Source organism: Mya arenaria, chromosome 4 (assembly GCF_026914265.1).
Source record: "Mya arenaria isolate MELC-2E11 chromosome 4, ASM2691426v1".
NCBI classification, from domain to species: domain Eukaryota; kingdom Metazoa; phylum Mollusca; class Bivalvia; order Myida; family Myidae; genus Mya; species Mya arenaria.
Window position 1 is genome coordinate 74,754,197 of NC_069125.1, and position 22,307 is coordinate 74,776,503.

Genomic DNA, 22,307 nt, shown 5'->3' on the forward strand with positions numbered 1-22,307 from the left:
CATGTATGTATGCCAGCGACACATAACTACGGCTATCACATAATAGATCTCTTCTCTTGTTTGCTGCCTTGACACAATGTAAACCATTCATAGTTATTATTTCATAGGCAAGGTCTAGGGTCCTCAAGATGGCTTCATTCAGACACATGTGTGAAAATTAACTCTGTTAAACAAAAGGGCACAGCAGGATGTTGTAAAAGGGCAGCAGGGTGTTTGAAAAGGGCAGCAAGGTGCCCCACCCTTCTAATTTAGGCCTAACTGAAGCACTGCTCCAATATACCCCCCCCCCCCCCCCACACACACACAAACCACCCCCTCATCCAAGTCTGTTTGCTGAGGTAAGATTACAAGAATTCATTCTGGTGTCAGCTACATTTATTGATAAGTGTGTTGAGCAGCTGTTTTTGCCCATGCACGGTGTAGAGGGCATACCGCTGCCGGCTGGTGAGGTCCATTGTCCCCAACTTTGTCTGGTCCTCTGACATTGCGCTACCATACCGACCCAAAGTCAGCTCTGCACCCCTGAAACATTCAATCATTGATAAGTTGATTCAGTTCGAAAGTATACATCCATACATGTTCAAACCCTTTCATCGAAAAAACCTTTGTGTTTACTTACCTTAAATATCATGATTTCATGCACATAGGTTTATCCTCTCTAACATGTTGCTTACATATTTATTATTTAGTTTTGCATATTGATCAATCTGTTGCTTCGTAAGACAGTAATAATGATGGACAATATCCAATCACAATAGCTTAATATGAACAATTTGTTCTCAGGTGAGCCGAAGAGTGAGTTCTAAAATGCAATAATCAATAATGTGCAAGTAAATAAAGGGCACCCGACAATGTGATACTCAAATAAGGTTTGCAGAATCCCAATGACCACATCTGTCGTATAACACAAAACTGTCATGCTATAAAAGCTATTTCTGATACTGCATGTTGTATCATAACACAAAAACAATAATTCAATTTGGTCAAGTTACCTTTTTAGAACACTTTTCCATTCCCCTTGCAATGAATCCATTGAATCTGCAATGATACAACAGAAGTACATGTGTATGACCAGTGGAAATGATACAACAGAAGTACATGTGTATGACCAGTACAAATGATACAACAGAAGTACATGTGTATGACCAGTAGAAATGATACAACAGAAGTACATGTGTATGACCAGTGGAAATGATACAACAGAAGTAAATGTGTATGACCAGTGGAAATGATACAACAGAAGTAAATGTGTATGACCAGTGGAAATGATACAACAGAAGTACATGTGTATGACCAGTGGAAATGATACAACAGAAGTACATGTGTATGACCAGTAGAAATGATACAACAGAAGTACATGTGTATGACCAGTAGAAATGATACAACAGAAGTACATGTGTATGACCAGTGGAAATGATACAACAGAAGTACATGTGTATGACCAGTGGAAATGATACAACAGAAGTACATGTGTGCGACCAGTGGAAATGATACAACAGAAGTACATGTGTGCGACCAGTGGAAATGATACAACAGAAGTACATGTGTACGACCAGTGGAAATGATACAACAGAAGTACATGTGTACGACCAGTGGAAATGATACAACAGAAGTACATGTGTACGACCAGTGGAAATGATACAACAGAAGTACATGTGTACGACCAGTGGAAATGATACAACAGAAGTACATGTGTACAACCAGTGGAAATGATACAACAGAAGTACATGTGTACAACCAGTGGAAATGATACAACAGAAGTACATGTGTATGACCAGTGGAAATGATACAACAGAAGTACATGTGTATGACCAGTAGAAATGATACAACAGAAGTACATGTGTATGACCAGTAGAAATGATACAACAGAAGTACATGTGTACAACCAGAGGAAATGATACAACAGAAGTACATGTGTACGACCAGTGGAAATGATACAACAGAAGTACATGTGTACGACCAGTGGAAATGATACAACAGAAGTACATGAGTACGACCAGTGGAAATGATACAACAGAAGTACATGTGTACGACCAGTGGAAATGATACAACAGAAGTACATGTGTACGACCAGTGGAAATGATACAACAGAAGTACATGTGTACGACCAGTGGAAATGATACAACAGAAGTACATGTGTACAACCAGTGGAAATGATACAACAGAAGTACATGTGTACAACCAGTGGAAATGATACAACAGAAGTACATGTGTATGACCAGTAGAAATGATACAACAGAAGTACATGTGTATGACCAGTAGAAATGATACAACAGAAGTACATGTGTACAACCAGTAGAAATGATACAACAGAAGTACATGTGTACGACCAGTAGAAATGATACAACAGAAGTACATGTGTACGTACATGTGTACAACCAGTAGAAATGATACAACAGAAGTACATGTGTACAACCAGTGGAAATGATACAACAGAAGTACATGTGTATGACCAGTGGAAATGATACAACAGAAGTACATGTGTATGACCAGTTGAAATGATACAACAGAAGTACATGTGTATGACCAGTGGAAATGATACAACAGAAGTACATGTGTATGACCAGTGGAAATGATACAACAGAAGTACATGTGTATGACCAGTAGAAATGATACAACAGAAGTACATGTGTATGACCAGTGGAAATGATACAACAGAAGTACATGTGTATGACCAGTGGAAATGATACAACAGAAGTACATGTGTACAACCAGTGGAAATGATACAACAGAAGTACATGTGTATGACCAGTGGAAATGATACAACAGAAGTACATGTGTATGACCAGTGGAAATGATACAACAGAAGTACATGTGTATGACCAGTAGAAATGATACAACAGAAGTACATGTGTATGACCAGTGGAAATGATACAACAGAAGTACATGTGTATGACCAGTGGAAATGATACAACAGAAGTACATGTGTACGACCAGTGGAAATGATACAACAGAAGTACATGTGTATGACCAGTAGAAATGATACAACATAAGTATATGTGTATGACCAGTGGAAATGATACAACAGAAGTACATGTGTATGACCAGTAGAAATGATACAACAGAAGTACATGTGTACGACCAGTGGAAATGATACAACAGAAGTACATGTGTACGACCAGTGGAAATGATACAACAGAAGTACATGTGTACGACCAGTGGAAATGATACAACAGAAGTACATGTGTACGACCAGTGGAAATGATACAACAGAAGTACATGTGTACGACCAGTGGAAATGATACAACAGAAGTACATGTGTACTACGACCAGTGGAAATGATACAACAGAAGTACATGTGTACAACCAGTGGAAATGATACAACAGAAGTACATGTGTATGACCAGTGGAAATGATACAACAAAAGTACATGTGTATGACCAGTGGAAATGATACAACAGAAGTACATGTGTAAGACCAGTGGAAATGATACAACAGAAGTACATGTGTATGACCAGTGGAAATGATACAACAGAAGTACATGTGTACGACCAGTAGAAATGATACAACAGAAGTACATGTGTACAACCAGTGGAAATGATACAACAGAAGTACATGTGTATGACCAGTAGAAATGATACAACAAAAGTACATGTGTACGTACATGTGTATGACCAGTAGAAATGATACAACAGAAGTACATGTGTACGACCAGTAGAAATGATACAACAGAAGTACATGTGTACAACCAGTGGAAATGATACAACAGAAGTACATGTGTATGACCAGTAGAAATGATACAACAGAAGTACATGTGTACGACCAGTAGAAATGATACAACATAAGTACATGTGTACGACCAGTGGAAATGATACAACAGAAGTACATGTGTACGACCAGTGGCAATTAATAATGATACAACTTAAGATGTTAAAAATCGTGTAATGTAAGTCTGACCTACAGAGATTATTTGGTTAAACACGACAACAAATTTGCAAAACAGATTCGAAAAATAGATTGGACACAACAAACATACCCTATTTAAAAAAGTCCAATAGTCAAATAAAAATATACAGTATCACTGAACATCTCACCCATCAATTTTGACTTTTGTCCAACTAGGGGTGCACACAGACAAACAACTTGACAACTGTTTACAGGGCAGACAAGTAGACAAAATTATATAATAGTGAACATGAAGACAACCATATAGGAGGGCAGACATGTAGACATATATGACGGCAGACATGTAGACAGCCTTATGAGGGCAGACATGTGACACCATATGTGAGGGCAGACATGTAGACAACCATATGTGAGGGCAGATATGTAGACAGCCATGTATAAGGGCAGACATGTGGACAACCATATGTGAGGGCAGACATGTAGACAGCCATATAGAAGGACAGGCATGTAGACAACCATATATGAGGGCAGACATGTAGACAGCCATATGTGAGGGCAGACATGTAGACGGCCATATGTGAGAGCAGACATGTAGAAAGCCATATATGAGGGCAGACATGTAGACAACCATATGTGAGGTCAGACATGTAGACACCATACAGGAGTGCAGACATGTAGACAGCCATATAGGTGGGCAGACATGTAGACAGCCATATAGGAGGGCATACATGTATACAACCATATGAGGTTAGACATGTAGACAGCCATATGTGAGGGCAGACATGTAGACAGCCATGTATGAGGGCAGACATGTGGACAACCATATGTGAGGGCAGACATGTTGACAGCCATTTGTGAGGGCAGATATATAGACAGCTATATATGAGGGCAGATATGTGGACAGCCATATGTGAGGGCAGACATGTAGACAACCATGTATAAGGGCAGACATGTGGACAAGCATATGTGAGGGCAGACATGTAGACAGCCATTTATGAGGGCAGACATGTAGACAACCATGTATAAGGGCAGACATGTGGACAACAATATGTGAGGGCAGACATGTAGACAGCCATATATGAGGGCAGACATGTAGACAACCATATGTGAGGGCAGACATGTAGACAGCCATATAGAAGGACAGGCATGTAGACAACCATATATGAGGGCAGACATGTAGACAACCATATGTGAGGGCAGACATGTAGACAACCATATGTGAGGGCAGACATGTAGACAACCATATGTGAGGGCAGATATGTAGACAACCATGTATAAGGGCAGACATGTGGACAACCATGTGAGGGCAGACATGTAGACAACCATATGTGAGGGCAGATATGTAGACAGCCATATGTGAGGGCAGATATGTAGACAGCTATATACGAGGGCAGATATGTGGACAGCCATATGTGAGGGCAGATATGTGGACAGCCATATGTGAGGTTAGACATGTAGACAGCCATATGTGAGGGCAGACATGAAGACAGCCATATGTTTGAGCAGACATGTAGACAGCCATATGTGAGGGCAGACATGTGGACAGCCATATGTGAGGGCAGATATGTAGACAGCCATATACGAGGGCAGATATGTAGACAGCCATATGAGGTTAGACATGTAGACAGCCATATGTGAGAGCAGACATGTAGACAACCATATGTGAGGGCAGACATGTAGACAACCATATGTGAGGGCAGATATGTAGACAGCCAAATGTGAGGCAGATATGTAGACAGCCTTATGAGGTTAGACATGTAGACAACCATATGTGAGGGCAGATATGTAGACAACCATATGAGGTTAGACATGTAGACAGCCATATGTGAGGGCAGACATGTAGACAGCCATGTATCAAGACAGACATTTGGACAACCATATGTGAGAGCAGACATGTAGACAGCCATAAATAAGGGCAGACATTTGGACAACCATATGTGAGGGCAGACATGTAGACAGCCATATGTGAGGGCACCCATGTAGACAGCCATGTATAAGGGCAGACATTTGGACAACCATATGTGAGGGCAAACATGTAGACAGCCATATGTGAGGGCAGACATGTAGACAGCCATATAGGAGGGCAGACATGTAGACAGCAATATATGAGAACAGGCATGTAGACAACCATATGTGAGGGCAGACATGTAGATAGCCATATGAGGTTAGACATGTAGACAAACATATGTGAGGGCAGACATGAAGACAGCTATGTATGAGGGCAGACATGTGGACAACCATATGTGAGGGCAGACATGTAGACAGCCATTTGTGAGGGCAGATATGTAGACAGCTATATATGAGGGCAGATATGTGAACAGCCATATATGAGGGCAGACATGTAGACAGCCATATATGAGGGCAGACATGTAGACAACCATATGTGAGGGCAGACATGTAGACAGCCATTTGTGAGGGCAGATATGTAGACAGCTATATATGAGGGCAGATATGTGAACAGCCATATATGAGGGCAGACATGTAGACAGCCATATATGAAGGCAGACATGTAGACAACCATATATGAGGGTAGCCATGCAGACAACCATATATGAGGGCAGACATGTAGACAACCATATGTGAGGGCAGACATGTAGACAACCATATATCAGGGCAGACATGTAGACAGCCATATATGAGGGCAGACATGTAGACAACCATATATGAGGGCAGACATGCAGACAACCATATATGAGGGCAGACATGTAGACAACCATATATGAGGGCCGACATGTAGACAGCCATATATGAGGGCAGACATATAGACGTCATATATGAGGGCAGACATGTAGACGTCATATATGAGGGCAGACATGTAGACAACCATATATGAGGGCCGACATGTAGACAGCCATATATGAGGGCAGACATATAGACGTCATATATGAGGGCAGACATGTAGACAGCCATATATGAGGGCAGACATGTAGACAGCCATATATGAGGGCAGACATGTAGACAGCCATATATGAGGGCAGACATGTAGATAATCATATATGAGGGCAGACATGTAGACAGCCATATATGAGGGCAGACATGTAGACAGCCATATATGAGGGCAGACATGTAGATAATCATATATGAGGGCAGACATGTAGACAGCCATATATGAGGGCAGACATGCAGACAACCATATATGAGGGCAGACATGTAGACAGCCATATATGAGGGCAGACATGTAGACAGCCATATATGAGGGCAGACATGTAGACAACCATATATCAGGGCAGACATGTAGACAGCCATATATGAGGGCAGACATGTAGATAATCATATATGAGGGCAGACATGTAGACAGCCATATATGAGGGCAGACATGTAGACAACCATATATGAGGGCAGACATGTAGACAGCCATATATGAGGGCAGACATGTAGACAACCATATATGAGGGAAAACATTTAGATAATCATATTAGAGGGCAGACATGCAGTCAACCATATATGACAATCTGTGAAATTGTTGGAATCAGGCCAGTGGTTTTTGTTAAAAAGATAATGTTTTTCCTTTTGGTTGCCATTGCAACCACAGTTCTACATGGAACCACTTTCGTTGAAGGAATCTGAAAAATGACCACCAAAGAAACATTACTGTAAAGTTTAGAGTGGTTTAAGAGGAGAAGATGTCTGAAGGAAAAAGTTGACTTCTGAAGAAAGACGGATGACTGACATATGACGACGGACAATCACCCTATCAAAACCAGCTCAAGCTAAAAATCCACAAATAACCTACCACCCACTGAATTAAAAACCTCAACAACTACCCAATGAATAAAGAAATCCATAAACTACCAACAGAATAAAAGTATCCACCAATCAGCCACTTATTGAAATAACTCTACAACTACCCATTGAATGAAATAATCCACCAACCACTCAATTAAACAAGAGCTTTCACAGTTAATGATCAATGCCCCCGAAGTGCCATCCAGTTCAATGGTTTATACAATTACTCATATGCATACATTCAGGAATAGCGATCATAACTGAAAACAGGTGCCTTTTTTATTCCTCTGTGCATGAAAAAGTAACATCAAGGACACGACCATATATGAGGGCAGACATAGGACACCACCATCCATACTGTATATGCATATGCAGCATTCAATAACGATAAAACTGTAAGTGTATACATGACCATTAAGGTAAAGAGGTGGGTCCTGCAAGCGACATTTCATCTTTATGTACTATGTAATTCTAAAATCCCTCTCGGCATGACCAGAGAGACAAAATAGAGCACGGACAGGACTAACTCTTCAATTTGTGCATATATGCAGCATTCCATAATGATTTAACTCCAAGGGTGACCTTGAACTTTGACATAGGGTTGTGGGTCTCACACACGGGACGGCATCTTCATGAACAAAACACATGTGCCAATTTGTTTTAAAATCCCTCTGTGCATGACAAAGTTACAGCCGGGACACCACCAACTATACTGTATATGCATATAAGCAGCATTCCTTAGTGATAAACATGTGACCTTGACCTTTATGGTAGGGATGTGGATGTGAATGACAAAGTTACATCCCAGACATAACCAACATTACTCTATGTGCATACATGTATATTTGCATTATTCCATAAGGTTTATACTCCAAGTGTGACCTTGACCTTTGAGGTATGGATGTGGGTCTTGCACGGGACACGCTTGAATGAAATAATCTACCAACTAAATAGGAAAAAACACCAACTACCCATTATGTGATCAGCCTACACAAACACCTTACCATGAGACACAAACATCACCTCCACCACACACAAAATAAAACTATAAATTCCACACCATATGTAAGAGCAGGATCACCATCCTCCTCATCATCACTTTCCCAGCCATCATCAGCCAGGCGCCTGTCCACTTCATCCTCGTCCAGACACGAAACCTGCAGCAAACCATGATACAGAATTAAATAGGTAAATATGAGTTGTACCTTAATGTGTTACAAGGCTGTAAATAAATTGTGGTAGCCATACATGTAGGCATGTGTACCTTAAGGACTTCTGTCATCTCCAGCTCATCCAGGATCCCATCCACGCCCACAATGAAGCCCACATCCTCCCCATACAGGCTCTGAAAGCACATCAATACCATACTTTGACATACAGAACACAATTATTTATACTGGTAAGAGATATTGAAACCCTTTAATTTCACTTTTCTGACATTTGGAACATACCTTGGACCCTTTGGTTCTATATAACTACAAGAGGAAGTTTAATGCTATGGCTAAACTATAATCCTAATTTCATTTACGAGTAAGTCATGTTTTTTTACCAAAATGGTATATACATTACAAAGACATTTTCCTGTTACCAGTAAACTGTGACAAGCAGCAGTATGGGAAACTTCATCATTAATACAAACACTTATCTGATATTCTTAAAGCCATTTGGAGTTTCCATTGTACACAGGGAATTGGCTGAGGGCATTCTCAGACATAAGATAGACTCCAATGTTTGCCTACACTATGTAAAAGCTACTCAAATGTTTGCCTAAACTATGCAAGACCGACTCAAATGTGTGGCTACACTATATGAGATCACTTATCATTCTTGCCTTCACTATATAAGATCACTTATCATTCTTGCCTACACTAAGTTCACTTATCATGCTTGTCCACACTATATAAGATCACTTATCATTCTTGCCTAACTATATAAGATCACTTATAATTCTTGCCTTCAATATATAAGATCACTTATCATTCTTGCCTACACTATATAAGATCACTTTTCATGCTTGCCTTTTCTTTATAAGATCACTAATCATGATTGTCTACACTATATAAGATCACTTATCATTCTTGCCTACACTATATTAGATCACTAATCATTCTTGCCTACTCTGTATAAGATCACGTATTATTCTTGCCTACACTATTTGATATACCTTTTTTATGCTTCCCTTCACTTAATAAGATCACTTATCATGTTTGCCTACACTATATAATGCCACTTATCATTCTTGCCTTCACTATTTAAGATCACTTATCATGTTTGCCTACACTATATAAGATCACCTATCATTCTTCTCTACACTATTTGATATACCTTTTTTATGCTTCCCTTCACTTTATAAGATCACTTATCATGTTTGCCTACACCATATAATGCCACTAATCATTCTTGCCTACACTATTTCAGATCACTTATCATGTTTGCCTACACTATATAAGATCATTTATCATTCTTGCCTACACTATATTAGATCACTTATCATTCTTGCCTACACTATTTAAGATCACTTTTCATGTCTGCCTTCACTTTAAAAGATCACTTATCATTGTTGCCTACACTGTATAAGATCACTTATCATTCTTGCCTTCACTATATTAGATCACTTATCATTCTTGCCTACACTATATTCGATCACTTATCATTCTTGCCTACACTATTTAAATTCACTTATCATGCTTGCCTTCACTTTATAGGAACACTTATCATTCTAACCTACACTGTATAAGATCACTTATCATGCTTGCCTACACTATTTAAGATCACTTTTTATGCTTCCCTTCACTGCATAAGATCACTTATCATGTTTGCCTACACTATATAATGCCACTTATCATTCTTGCCTACACTATTTAAGATCACTTATCATGTTTGCCTACACTATATAAGATCACTTATCATATTTCATTACACTATATAAGATCACTTATCATGTTTGTCTACACTATATAAGATCTCTAATCATTCTTGCCTACACTATTTAAGATCCCTTATCATTCTTGCCTACTCTGTATAAGATCACTTATCATGCTTGCCTATACTATATTAGATCACTTATCATGCTTGCCTACACTATTTAAGATCATTTTTCATGCTTGCCTTCACTTTATAAGATCACTTTTCATTCTTGCCTTCAATATATAAGTTCACTCATCATGCTTGCCTAGACAATATTAGATCACACATCATGCTTGCCTACACAGTGTGTGTATACCACGTGATAAATTACTTCATAAATGCTAGGTTGGAAGGCAACATTTTGCTTCGAATGAAGTCTTAAAACAAAGATATTTTTTCTTTTTCTTCACCATTTCCAATTTCCATTGAAACAAAGGGCAGTCTGTGCTGCTTAAAGAGGCCCCCATTCATCTTATTACACAATTTGATTAAGTGATTAGTTTCCTCAAACACTTTGACAAACCTCTTTACAAAATAATGTTTTGACGGTTCTCCATTAGGCGGAGGTTCTGCGAAAAGATTTGTCGAAGTTTTTAAGAAACTAAACTCTCGATCAAACCCTGGTAACAGACTGAAGGCGGGACTTGTAAGCATCATAGAGTGTGATATGTTTAATTCAAAATGGTAGAGAAATAGTAAAGTTATCTTTGTTTAAAGATAAAAAAAAAATCCCTTTCGGCCAAGCATTTATGATGCAATTTATCACATGGTATATACACACTATACATTGTGTATATTGCTCACCATGTTGGTCAAGAGCTGCCTCTTCTTCTTCAGGAGAGTCCCTGTGTTGACAGGAAGTGCTGTCATTGCATCCAACATCGTGACCGACTGTATCTCAACCTGCCAAAGACAAACACATAAAACAAAATGAGACAAAAATTCTTCAAAATTTGTATATTTCTAGCAAAATAACACAATAATGACACAATGTCAGATCAGAATAAGAGTTAAATAAGTACATCAAAGCTCAACATGTAGCATTAGAATTGTTCAATACTCAATTTATAGTGAAACATTATGCAGGAGAAGGAAGTGAAACAAGAAAACAATAGTGCAAAGGGCCATAACTGAGTGAAATGTGAAATACTCCTCCCCCCTTGATGGTGCACAAGGTCCCATGATTTTGTAACTAAGTCCATGGCCATTACTATGTCCCTATGTGTGAAATATAAAACAAGCACACCGTTCCAGAGTTCATCTAGGGAAAGTATTCAGATTAAGTTTTATGTAAAGTGGACCAAATGTGATGTCTCTAGTGTGTTTGAAAGAAATTTGACCTAGTGACCTAGTTTTTGATCGAATGTGATCCACTTTCACAAGCAGTTGAAAAAAGATCAAGGGGAACATTCTGAACCAGTTTGAACATAATCTTACCAATCCGGTTCCAGACAAAAAAAAATCCAAGAATTGTCCGAGTGACTTAATTTTTTGTTCACAGGTGACCTAGTTTGTCAAAAATTTCATTAAGGGAAATATTTCATTAAGTTTCATGAACATTGATCCAAATATTATGTCTCTAGTATGTTCCAAAGAGTTTTCCAGGATTTGGACCTCATGACCTAGTTTTTGACCCCATGTAATCCACTTTTACCAGCGGTCGAGATTTCATCATCGGAAACATTTTGACCAAGTTTGAATAGTATCTGACCAATCCCTTCCAAGATATGGTAAAACGCGATGAAACCAGGTTTACAATGTTTAAATGAAGAGATTCAGCCTTCGTTGTGAGATTCAGTTTAAACTGTTTTTGTTTTTTTCAATAATAGTGACCTTGACCTTAGTAACAGTGACCTTGACCTAAGGGCCCCAAAACACAATATCATGAAAGGTCTCCATAAACTATTCCTTGATACCAAATTTGGTTGTGATATGTCTACCCTAACTAGTTATTCAGTACCGACCACTTTTCTATTTTAAATAACAGTGACCTTGACCTTGACCATAGGGCCCCCAAACATAATCCCATGAATGGTTTCCATAAACACTTCCTGTATTCCAAGTTTGGTAACTACATGTATATGTCAAACATGTAATACCAAAGGTAATTTTGATCACTATGTTAAACCCTGGTTAAAATGTGTGAGGGATGGTTGGATGGACAGATAAACAGACTGAATGATGGACAGACTGACAAAGGCTAAACAATATCCCCCTGAAACCTTCTTTTCTGAGGGGGATAACAAAACCATGTTGCACATCTACCAATGCTGACCAATATTTGTATGAAGTTTCATGAGTCTAGGTGTAATACTTGCTATATCTGCAACAAGATAATCTCATTTGATTTTAATGAGTCAAAGGGTCATAACCAAATAATCTATTATAGAAAATCCAAGGTGCACTACAAGACATTTTTTTACTACGTCAAGGGCAATAACTATTCTTAGACAGAGTGACCCCAAACCCCAGCAGCCATTTGTATAAAACTTTTATTACGAGGGGTGAAAGCCGAAAGGTTCTATCTTCTTCTTTATTTAATGTAACTTAGAACTATTTAGTTCTCCACAAGTTATCCTTTCGGCTAGGTTGATTTGATTGGTTAATAGTAATTATTTGATAACTATTGAACATTCAATAAATATATTGGCTAACTTTGACCAGAATTTCTGTATTTAGTTTAATATAGTTTAACACTTGATGCACAAGGTAAGTGTATTGATTTTTGAAATGTTCAAGCGTATGTAGCCTTCACACATTTTGCATTCCTGAACAGCTTGGGCATATTCATCAACACTACTAGTAGTACAGTAAAGAACTACCATGCCCAAGTGGTTGTGTGGGTGGGGCTTGGGCATATTCATCAACACTACTAGTTGTACAGTAAAGAACTATCGTGTCCCAGTGGTTGTGTGGGTGGGGCTTTGGCATATTCATCAAGACTAATAGAAGTACAGTAAAGAACTACCGTGTCCCAATGGTTGTGTGGGTGGGGCTGGGCAAAGCCGTACATGTGTAGCAGGTGCCAGTTGGCAAGCTCCCCGTACGTGTTGAACACCTCCTCATCCTGAAAAAAGTCACACAACATACATGTACAAACACTAAGTAAGGTAGGCACACACTGCCAACATGGCTCTTGTGAAACAACATGAACAATGCTGGTTGCACTTGCAAATTTCTTTTAATGTATTCTTGCATATAGCAAACCTAAAAACTCCAGATAAATATCTACATGTTCTGTAGTATAAAAAGTACCATCATTAACCTAATGCATTGTAGCCTTTTTGCATCTGGAATTTAATTTGTCATCTCTGCACCAAAGTTGTGACCCATGTTATCAATATCATGTTTTTTCAACTTCATTCAACGTGTCAATCTGATTAAATTATACTTCAGCTCATTGGTTGGTAAAGTTTTAAATAGGGCAGTTGACAGACAGCGGAATAAGTAAAAAGTTAATATCCTAACATGGTCACTAATACATGATATCAGTACAAGAAGTACACTTAAAGATCTGTTTTGTTTTGTTTTTCTTTTCTAAGCTCAAGTTTTTTTCAAAACATGAATTGCAAGCTCTTTCGTTCGGTCCTCAAATAATATTGTCTCAAAAATGAAACAAAATGTGCTGCTATGAATGTTCATAACAATGGTTACTGTTTGTCAGCCACCAGAAGAGTATCTCCTTCAGGTTATTACGACATTGACAATTAATCATCGTTTTTGGTCTATTGACTGACTATTCAACTGTATTCAAGTTTTCAATCAAAGATGAACCTTAGTAACATGTATCCAATATATTAAAATCCTATGATTCTGAGGGGGTAGGGCACTTCCAGGTAACACCCTCCAACATCGAGCCACATACATACATGAATCCAGACCTTGATTGACCTTATTGTACTTACAGTACTGTTAAGACCAAACTTGACAGTTAAGTGCATATCATGTTCACTATCAGTTCACTTCGTAGTGCACTTCGTAGTGCACTAGGGTAAGACAAGGGTAAGACAAGGGAAAGACTAAATGGAGACAAGGGGCTGACCAGATAAGGCTTCTTCAGTCTATAATAAATGCTAACTTTACAGTGAAACTTAGAATGATGTGTTTAGTTTCAACAGATGTTTTAATGTAAACTATTTTATAGAATAATTATAATCAATTTTGACCTTTCATTTTAACAATATAGAATTACATGATTGATGTTGTTTTATAAAATAAAGTTAATTTGTCAAACATTTAGACATTTAAATGTTTTTGTTTTCTTTATAAATATGCATTGCATTATTTTCATATTAATTGATAGCTTTAATTATATAACTTTGGTTCTAAATAAAAGGGTTTCATCTTCAAATACTTTTATGACATAACATTCAAAGGAGTTCATGAGCCTTTCTTTAAAGTTTCACAAGGTGATAACTACACGTTGTTCGTTATTTGTAATAGTTAATTATCAAAGTTCACGCCTTATATATTGTTCCAAGCTCAAACTGTGAAATTCTTGTGCCATTGTTGATTCATTCAAAGGATATATTAACAAAGATTTTCTTCCAACTCTTCTGAAACTTTCAATTTTATGTTTATTCTTGTTTAACAAATTTATGTGTTCGGATTTAAGGTGACAGCCTGACAGCAATCATCATCATCAAATAAGCACACCATTAAATATTATAGTATATTTTCTACATTGTACCCAGATTTATTAATTGCATTTCTAATTTGATACACATAATAGATAAACGTATATTTTAGGCATTTTGTATTATTGGTTATGCTGCTCCATTATTTAATGAAATACTATCCATAGAAGGCTAATTTAAGCCTTCTTTAAGAGCCCCCCCCCCCATAGTACACTGTGTATTGATTTTTATCTTTATTGCCTCCTGCTATCTATCAAATGCTTTAGAATAAGAATATGAGTAGTATTTTTTATAATATCCCATTAAAATTATTTATATTTTACAACTTAAATGGAATAAAACCCTTTTTACTTTTTTGTTTATTATTTACTCCCAATCAGTCAAATTAATACATTTGCTATGCATATATGTTTATGCAAGAAGTGGTTGTGTATTAATGAGCTAATGATATTTTCTACTCTAAATGTTGTCAACTCTAAATGGCCCCAAGCCAATAAACAAATACACAGGAAATTGGCCCCTGCAATGACACTAGTGCAATAAACAAGGGATACACAGCAGACAATTAATTAACATGACAACCATTCCTAAAACTAGGCCTTTGAAGGAAACTCAATATATTTTTTACGAATTTTGTTTTAGAGAAGAGATGCAAACAAATATGTTTTAATTAAAGATGGAAAATAGTTATTATATTTTGTGTTGCAACTGCATAATAAAATAAAAATACTATTTCTTAAAGTGACACTTTTATTCAAAATCAATACATACACATGAATAACAAACATAAATTGTGACTGATAAACCATTAACTACCTACTAAATAAGGCATTAATGGAAAATATTAACTACTGATAATAAGATTGTAACCGTGAATTTAACAGCAGATGGCGCAAAAAATATTAAATGACTAGTGAATGCTAAAAGATTTACTGTACACTACTGTAGTCTACAATAGTCTAATAAGGTAGAGATAGCGTGTTTTATGCTCATTTCTTTCAAATTTAATTCGGTACCCTTATAAGAACCATTGTTTTTGACATTTATTCATCCTTTTTGAAATATTAAAACAATATTATTAATTTTGGTAAATCTTATTCTGCATCTTAAATGACACTTTTCATCATTTGTGAATCAAATTATTAAGAGTGGAGATATTTAATATTTACCATGCATATCATGTATTTTAACATCAAATAGCAAGTTTAATATGAAATAATATTCATTGTAATGCCTGGTTAATGGTTGAATGCATAGGATAATTTCATCTTTTGCCATTTTGAATGTTATCACAGCAGGGTTCCTGATACTTCCTGTGTATTGTTTATTGGCTCTGACCTATTGGGGCTTACACTGTTACAATGGGTAATCTCATTACAAAAGTATGAATAAGCATTTTATCATTTTGCTGATATTCAATTAATTTTAATGCCTGGTTAGTAGGCCATTTGGTAGGACAATTCCCTTTGTGCTATTTTTATAGAAAAAGATAAATAGATATATTCAGTATCAAATGCTAAAACTAGGCTTTAAAGATGTTTATTTATGGAAAGTTAATGAAATAAATCGTGAATATAGTTACGTTAAAAATTCTGAAAAATAGCTTGAGCTACTATTTTTAAATTATTCTAATTAAGGCAAGATTTTTTTTCAACCGCATGCATTTTTTCTTTTGTTAAATCACATTTACTTTTTTATCATAAATGATACAATGATTTTGTATTTACAGTTTGAATATATAATAGTGCTGTTCACTTTTATACGTAGGATTTAGAATTGCCAAAAAAATCATAATTGTTTGGATGTTACAATAGTATCACAATTATATTTATAACACTCTTATTTAAAATATTGGCTAAGAAATAATTTATTTAAGAAATGTTTTATTTTTATTTCATCTGCATTAGAATTAAAAATTGACAAATATGACCAGTAAATGACGGGTCCCCTTTTCTTTAGTTACTGGCCCGAAAAAATGATTTACATCATCAGGTGTGGGCTGAGTGTGTGCGTGTTATGGACAAAAACAATGTGTACTTGTGATGAGTTGTTGGGAAGAAATTTGACATTTCATCTGTTCTAGCTTACGTCTGTTAAGGGAGCAAAACAGTATTATGTGTTGTAAATATTATGATAGAAATAGTGCTGTTAACTGTATATACAAAGCATTCAGAGTTAATATTTTGTTATCACTTAATGACTTAAATCAAATGTCTGAATTACAAAAAATTGTCATAATTGTTCAGATGTTACAATAGTGACACAAGTATATTATATAACACACCTGTTTCAAAATGATGACTTGCAATTTATCATTTAATGCAGTGTATACCCCAGTGTCTTTAGAGCTTTGATATTCATAATCTAATGTACAATATTTCATATTTACTACAAAATAATGGGAAATTGTCATATTCAAATGGCTTGTTAAATTAGTTAAACCATAACCTCTTTTTTGACTCATGAGTATTGACAAATATTCTGTTTATAAAATGAACTTCAACTGTTTTTTTTCTCTTTTCTTATTTGGTAACAATACCTTCTTAATATTGCATGTTGCCACCATCTTTAATGCATTTTTCTCAAACTTAAGGTGGGCATTGTTGTTAGCAACGTGGTTCAGAATGTCTGCAAGGGGAACCATCATGGGCATCGTCTTGGCGGACTCCTCGCCCTCCTCCAAGCCCAAGGGCTCTGTGAAACTGTAGGCCATCACAAATGCCACCATCCTCTTGTAGAACTCCAGGCTCTCACACTCTGGGCTGGTATTGTGTTATAACTCATGTACAGGCATTTATATAAACAGTTGAAAGCATGAAGGAGAACAATCGGAATAATAGTTATTTATTTTTGTTCATTCTCCATTCTAGAATGTACATGTTTATACAGCAAATTGTATCACTTGATACTACAAAATGCATTGACATTTGCCTTAATAAGTTACACTGGGCATAACCGCTTCAATTTTACAGCACATTATATAAGTCACCATTTTGAATGATTAGCTAACCTGAACTTGTCCTTGTGCTTTCTAACGAAAGGTCTGACAACACTGTTGAACTCATCTTCCATGTTTGCCAGATCCCTTCTCACAGCCTCCGCCACCCCTGACCCCTGCAGAAGGTCAACACGCTCTGATCTACACATAGGGATAAAATGGCGTCATTGATCAGAATTCCAAATATAGAAATTATTATAAGTAAACTTTACAAAAAGAATGTCTCAAGTCATGAGCACAGACTGAAAAAATAAACTATACAAGTCAATCATGTCAGTATTGCAATATTTTTTATCTATCAGACAACATAGTACATACTTGCTCCAGAACATGGGAAGGTCGAGCTGCGAGAAGTCTGGGACCAGGTCTAGGTATGGTCTCCATGGAGACTCTGGGTTTGTATACTCATACATAAGGGCCAGCAGTGTTGGTACCCACCCACTCGTACCAGCAATATCCTTACTGTCTGCAATGTACACAACACATTTATAATGTCTTATCTCCTAGTTTTCCTCATTTTTTTTTCACATTGATCATGGTCAGAAGATGACCCCTTTTGATTTTGGGTCAGTACATCAAAGGTCAAGATCTAGGTGACCTTCATCAGAAATCAATTTTCCGATCAAAAACTTATGACTGACTTCTTGTTTATTCCTGGATTTCTAGATGTCACCATGGCCTTGACCTTTGACCTACTGACCACAAAATAAATAGTGGTCATCTCCTGACCAAATTTATTACCAAGTCATTCAAGTTTGTAAGAAACAAAAATGTGAGGCCAACAACAACGCTGAAGCTGAAAGAGTAATCTGCTGTATGCTTCAAAGGCGACACAAAAATCTGATTCCAATAAATAACTTGTTATACAAATTACTTGTTATAGTCCTCAAACTTTGTATGCAAATTTGGTCATGGTCAGTTGATGACCACTATTGTTTAGTAAAGGTCAAAGGTGACCATTTAAGACTCTAAATTTGGTTTAATTTTGATCATTTAAAATTCAATACAGTTTATCAACCTACCTTCTTTCAGACACTTAGCAATTCCACAAGTGTCTGGATTAAGGAGGAGAGATCTCGGAATCTGGAAAAGCATTTCATCTGCAGATATGTCATCAACAGCCACCAGGCCATACTGGGCACAGCTTCCCTCTTGAGAAACTTTTACCTGCCATCACGATATAAATACATGACTATTCTGATAAAAAAAATAGATTCTTAATTCGCAAATGTTTAACAATATGGAACTACCAAAATTCTAATAATAAAGTAATAACATGTACTTGATACTTATATGACCACCCTGAAAACTTGGTAAAAACTAATGGTAAAGTGTCTTCATCTGGTGAAAGCTCACAGTTTTAAACCCCAGTCTTATCTTATCCTTGCTTGGTGCCCTGCTTTAGAAGGTAAGACTGGGAAACTTGGGAGTACACATTGCAAGTTGAATCCATCCCCCATGTATCAGTGCTTTACCATGGGCATATGAAAGTATCAAATGGTCTATTCAAAATGTATGAGCTAGGATTATAATATTCAAAAAGTCTTTACTAAAAGTATAAGGAGGCATATTTTTTACCTTTCCTATTTAATACACTTGTCTAAGGTTACTTACTAAAACATTGACATGTCTGATACTTAAGTAGTGTTTGCTATAAATATACTTCTAAAAATAAATATTGTGAAACAAAGAATAAATGATGTCCCAGATATTTAATCTAAATGAATAAAAAAATGTACCTTCTGCTTATGTTTTAATCTGAAATATTGTATGTCTTGAATGACATAAAATGCACAGAATGTGCATTACAACTTATATTAATAATACCTGGAAACGTAGAATAACAAAGTTGCATAAATTTGTTAGTTCTATAATGCTTAACAAGGCATATACTGTAGTCAGCTATAAATAACAGCTTTACTTTATATTTATACAATGGAATCTGTCTTGACCTGTTCAACAGTTTTTTGAATGAGCATCAATTGGGTTATTTATTTTCTAAGCTTGATTGTAAAGACATGAATCACTTTTGATTCTGTTTCCCAAGCATAAACAAGTACCAGTACTGTGTTTATTTGGATCCAGGAAACCCTTGTTAATTCTCTGACAGGAGGGTGAGCAGAAGAAGAGTTATATAGTATACTCCAGTCCACCAGGCAGTTCTCAAACTGGTGATTAAAGGGACATGCTCATGCATAGGTTCCAAAAATGAGGTTTCTGTGTAATGCATCTGAAAACAGCTGTACATTATAATTATTTAACTCTTTGATAATGAAATTGCAGAAAAATAACAATCAAGGTATAAAACAAAACTTGGTTGTAGTGGGGAGCAAATTCAAGCTGATGGATATTCTAACCTTTATTGAATACATTGGAAGCATTACGTGATAGTGCCAGTCAACCAATCATGCTATGTGTACATCCTTTTGCTATATCACGTTACTAACTGTTGAAATTGTGGACTTCAAAGACAATATTTCAGTATATATAAACATTGTTGAAGGGTTCCAGTCATCAGTATCATAGTTCTTACACTCCTAAAGATTCGCCACACTTTTTTTCTTAATACATTTTTCTCCATAAAAGGGCATTTAAAGCTGCACTCGTACAGATTGACTGTGTAAATGTCTGGAAATCAGTGATATGTCACTTCTGACAAAAAAACAGATCACAGTTTATCTTATTTATGTTCAAAAATGTTTTATGGCTAAAAAAGTTACTTACGCTTTAAAAACAATGATATTTTCGGCAGTTTACCAAACATTTGAGATCTGACTTATTGTGAGCTATCTAATAGGACTGAATTGAAGGCATTCAATAAAATACATTAAATTTGACATTTTCAACATAAATATGAATGCTTATACACAATTTATTATGTTTGTAACCAAAACTTACATTCTTAAGTAATGTTTAATGGTGAGAAAAAAGTGTATGGTACAGTATTAAGGTACGGTTGTAAATAGTTGTACGTTGACGGATATTTTTTACGATTTTTGATATGGCAAATCCTTCACGTACAAATTGTTTAGTATCAAAAGTGGGTAGTTGTTCCGATCAGGATTCCGGGTTAACGCATATAGAGTCTATAAAATATCATAAAAACAAGAAATATTGCCAGATAATGTTATTTTATATTAGTTCCGTACACAAAAAAATAAATATCCAACTTATAATTATGAGTTTGACGGCTTTTTTTCATTTCATTCTGTCAAAACATAACGATATATACATGAAGGGCACCTGCAAGGCTTCAGGGCAGTTTTAAATCACTCGGAACATTTCGGCCATGGCCGAGTTGTTACGATTGTATAACAAGGTCTATCTCGAAGCTTTGTCGGAGGAGGCCGAGTTATTACGATTGTATTGAGTTGTTCCCCTTCGCATAATTGTTTTTGTGTCAGTCAACTTTCGTTTTATTGGAAAGGTAAACAACTTGTTTTAATGCATTAAATGCTTGTTTAGTGCAAAATAACATTTCACTTACATGGTAAAATATGAATATAACTCTTTATGATCAATTTCAACCATAAAATACTTCACTTAAAACAATTTCAATATTTTTAAAACACCCCCGTTTTTCGCACATTCCCGTTTAGACGTTAGGGATTGGAAGAATCCCGTATAACACGTCTATTATTTTAGACTAGGTTGTAGAGTAGCCACAGTAATGCACCTTAAGTTAACTTCTTAATCATTTGGAGAATTATTATGTCTCTTCTTCTATAAATATGTTCCCGCAAAGTCGCCAAAATAAAAATTGTTAAAAAAATGGTTCTATGTACAGTATATATTATATATATATGCCACAAATGGACTACCATCATCTCAAGATACTGTATTATCACCTGTACTGTCTTTTCACCTAAAACAAAATACCCGACTGAATGAGTGCAGTGTACTGTTATTGGTTATTGAAAATGACAAAACTTTAATTATCCACTTTCATTACTCTCTGTTTATGATACTTAGTTTGGACATCCGAAATACAAGTACGTGTCCGACAACATAGCTGGATGTTAACTATGAAAAAAAAAATGTTCTGACCTTGTCACTTAGCATAAAGTTGTTCTTTTGAATCCACTGAGCAAAGTCATTTAGTTTTTCAAAATTTTCATTTGCTTTTCTCTTCTTAACGGATACATTTCCTTCAACAATTTCTTCAGCATTTCTTTTCATGGGCGCAGCCATCT

At 36.3% G+C, this 22,307-nt stretch overlaps 1 protein-coding gene across 1 annotated transcript; it reads right to left on the reverse strand.

Moving 5' to 3' along the window:
• Positions 1–357: 357 nt before the first annotated feature.
• On the reverse strand, positions 358–22,304 carry LOC128231837 (N-lysine methyltransferase SETD6-like). The gene is made up of 11 exons (XM_052945056.1): positions 22,162–22,304; positions 19,137–19,281; positions 18,433–18,580; positions 18,127–18,255; positions 17,656–17,878; positions 13,448–13,546; positions 11,284–11,382; positions 8,837–8,917; positions 8,633–8,729; positions 993–1,038; positions 358–522 (listed from the first exon to the last, which is right to left on the reverse strand). The coding sequence occupies exons 1-11, from the start codon at positions 22,291–22,293 to the stop codon at positions 366–368; spliced, it is 1,356 nt and encodes a 451-aa protein (XP_052801016.1). The 5' UTR covers positions 22,294–22,304; the 3' UTR covers positions 358–365.
• Positions 22,305–22,307: the final 3 nt, after the last annotated feature.

Excerpts from the sequence above, each read along its gene's own strand:
- LOC128231837 (XM_052945056.1), bottom strand. The coding sequence starts at position 22,293 with ATGAAAAGAAATGCTGAAGAAATTGTTGAAGGAAATGTATCCGTTAAG. Across the intron at positions 17,879-18,126 it reads AAGCACAAGGACAAGTTCAG|CCCAGAGTGTGAGAGCCTGG; the intron begins GTTAGCTAATCA and ends ACACAATACCAG. Across the intron at positions 13,547-17,655 it reads CAACATGCAATATTAAGAAG|GATGAGGAGGTGTTCAACAC; the intron begins GTATTGTTACCA and ends GACTTTTTTCAG.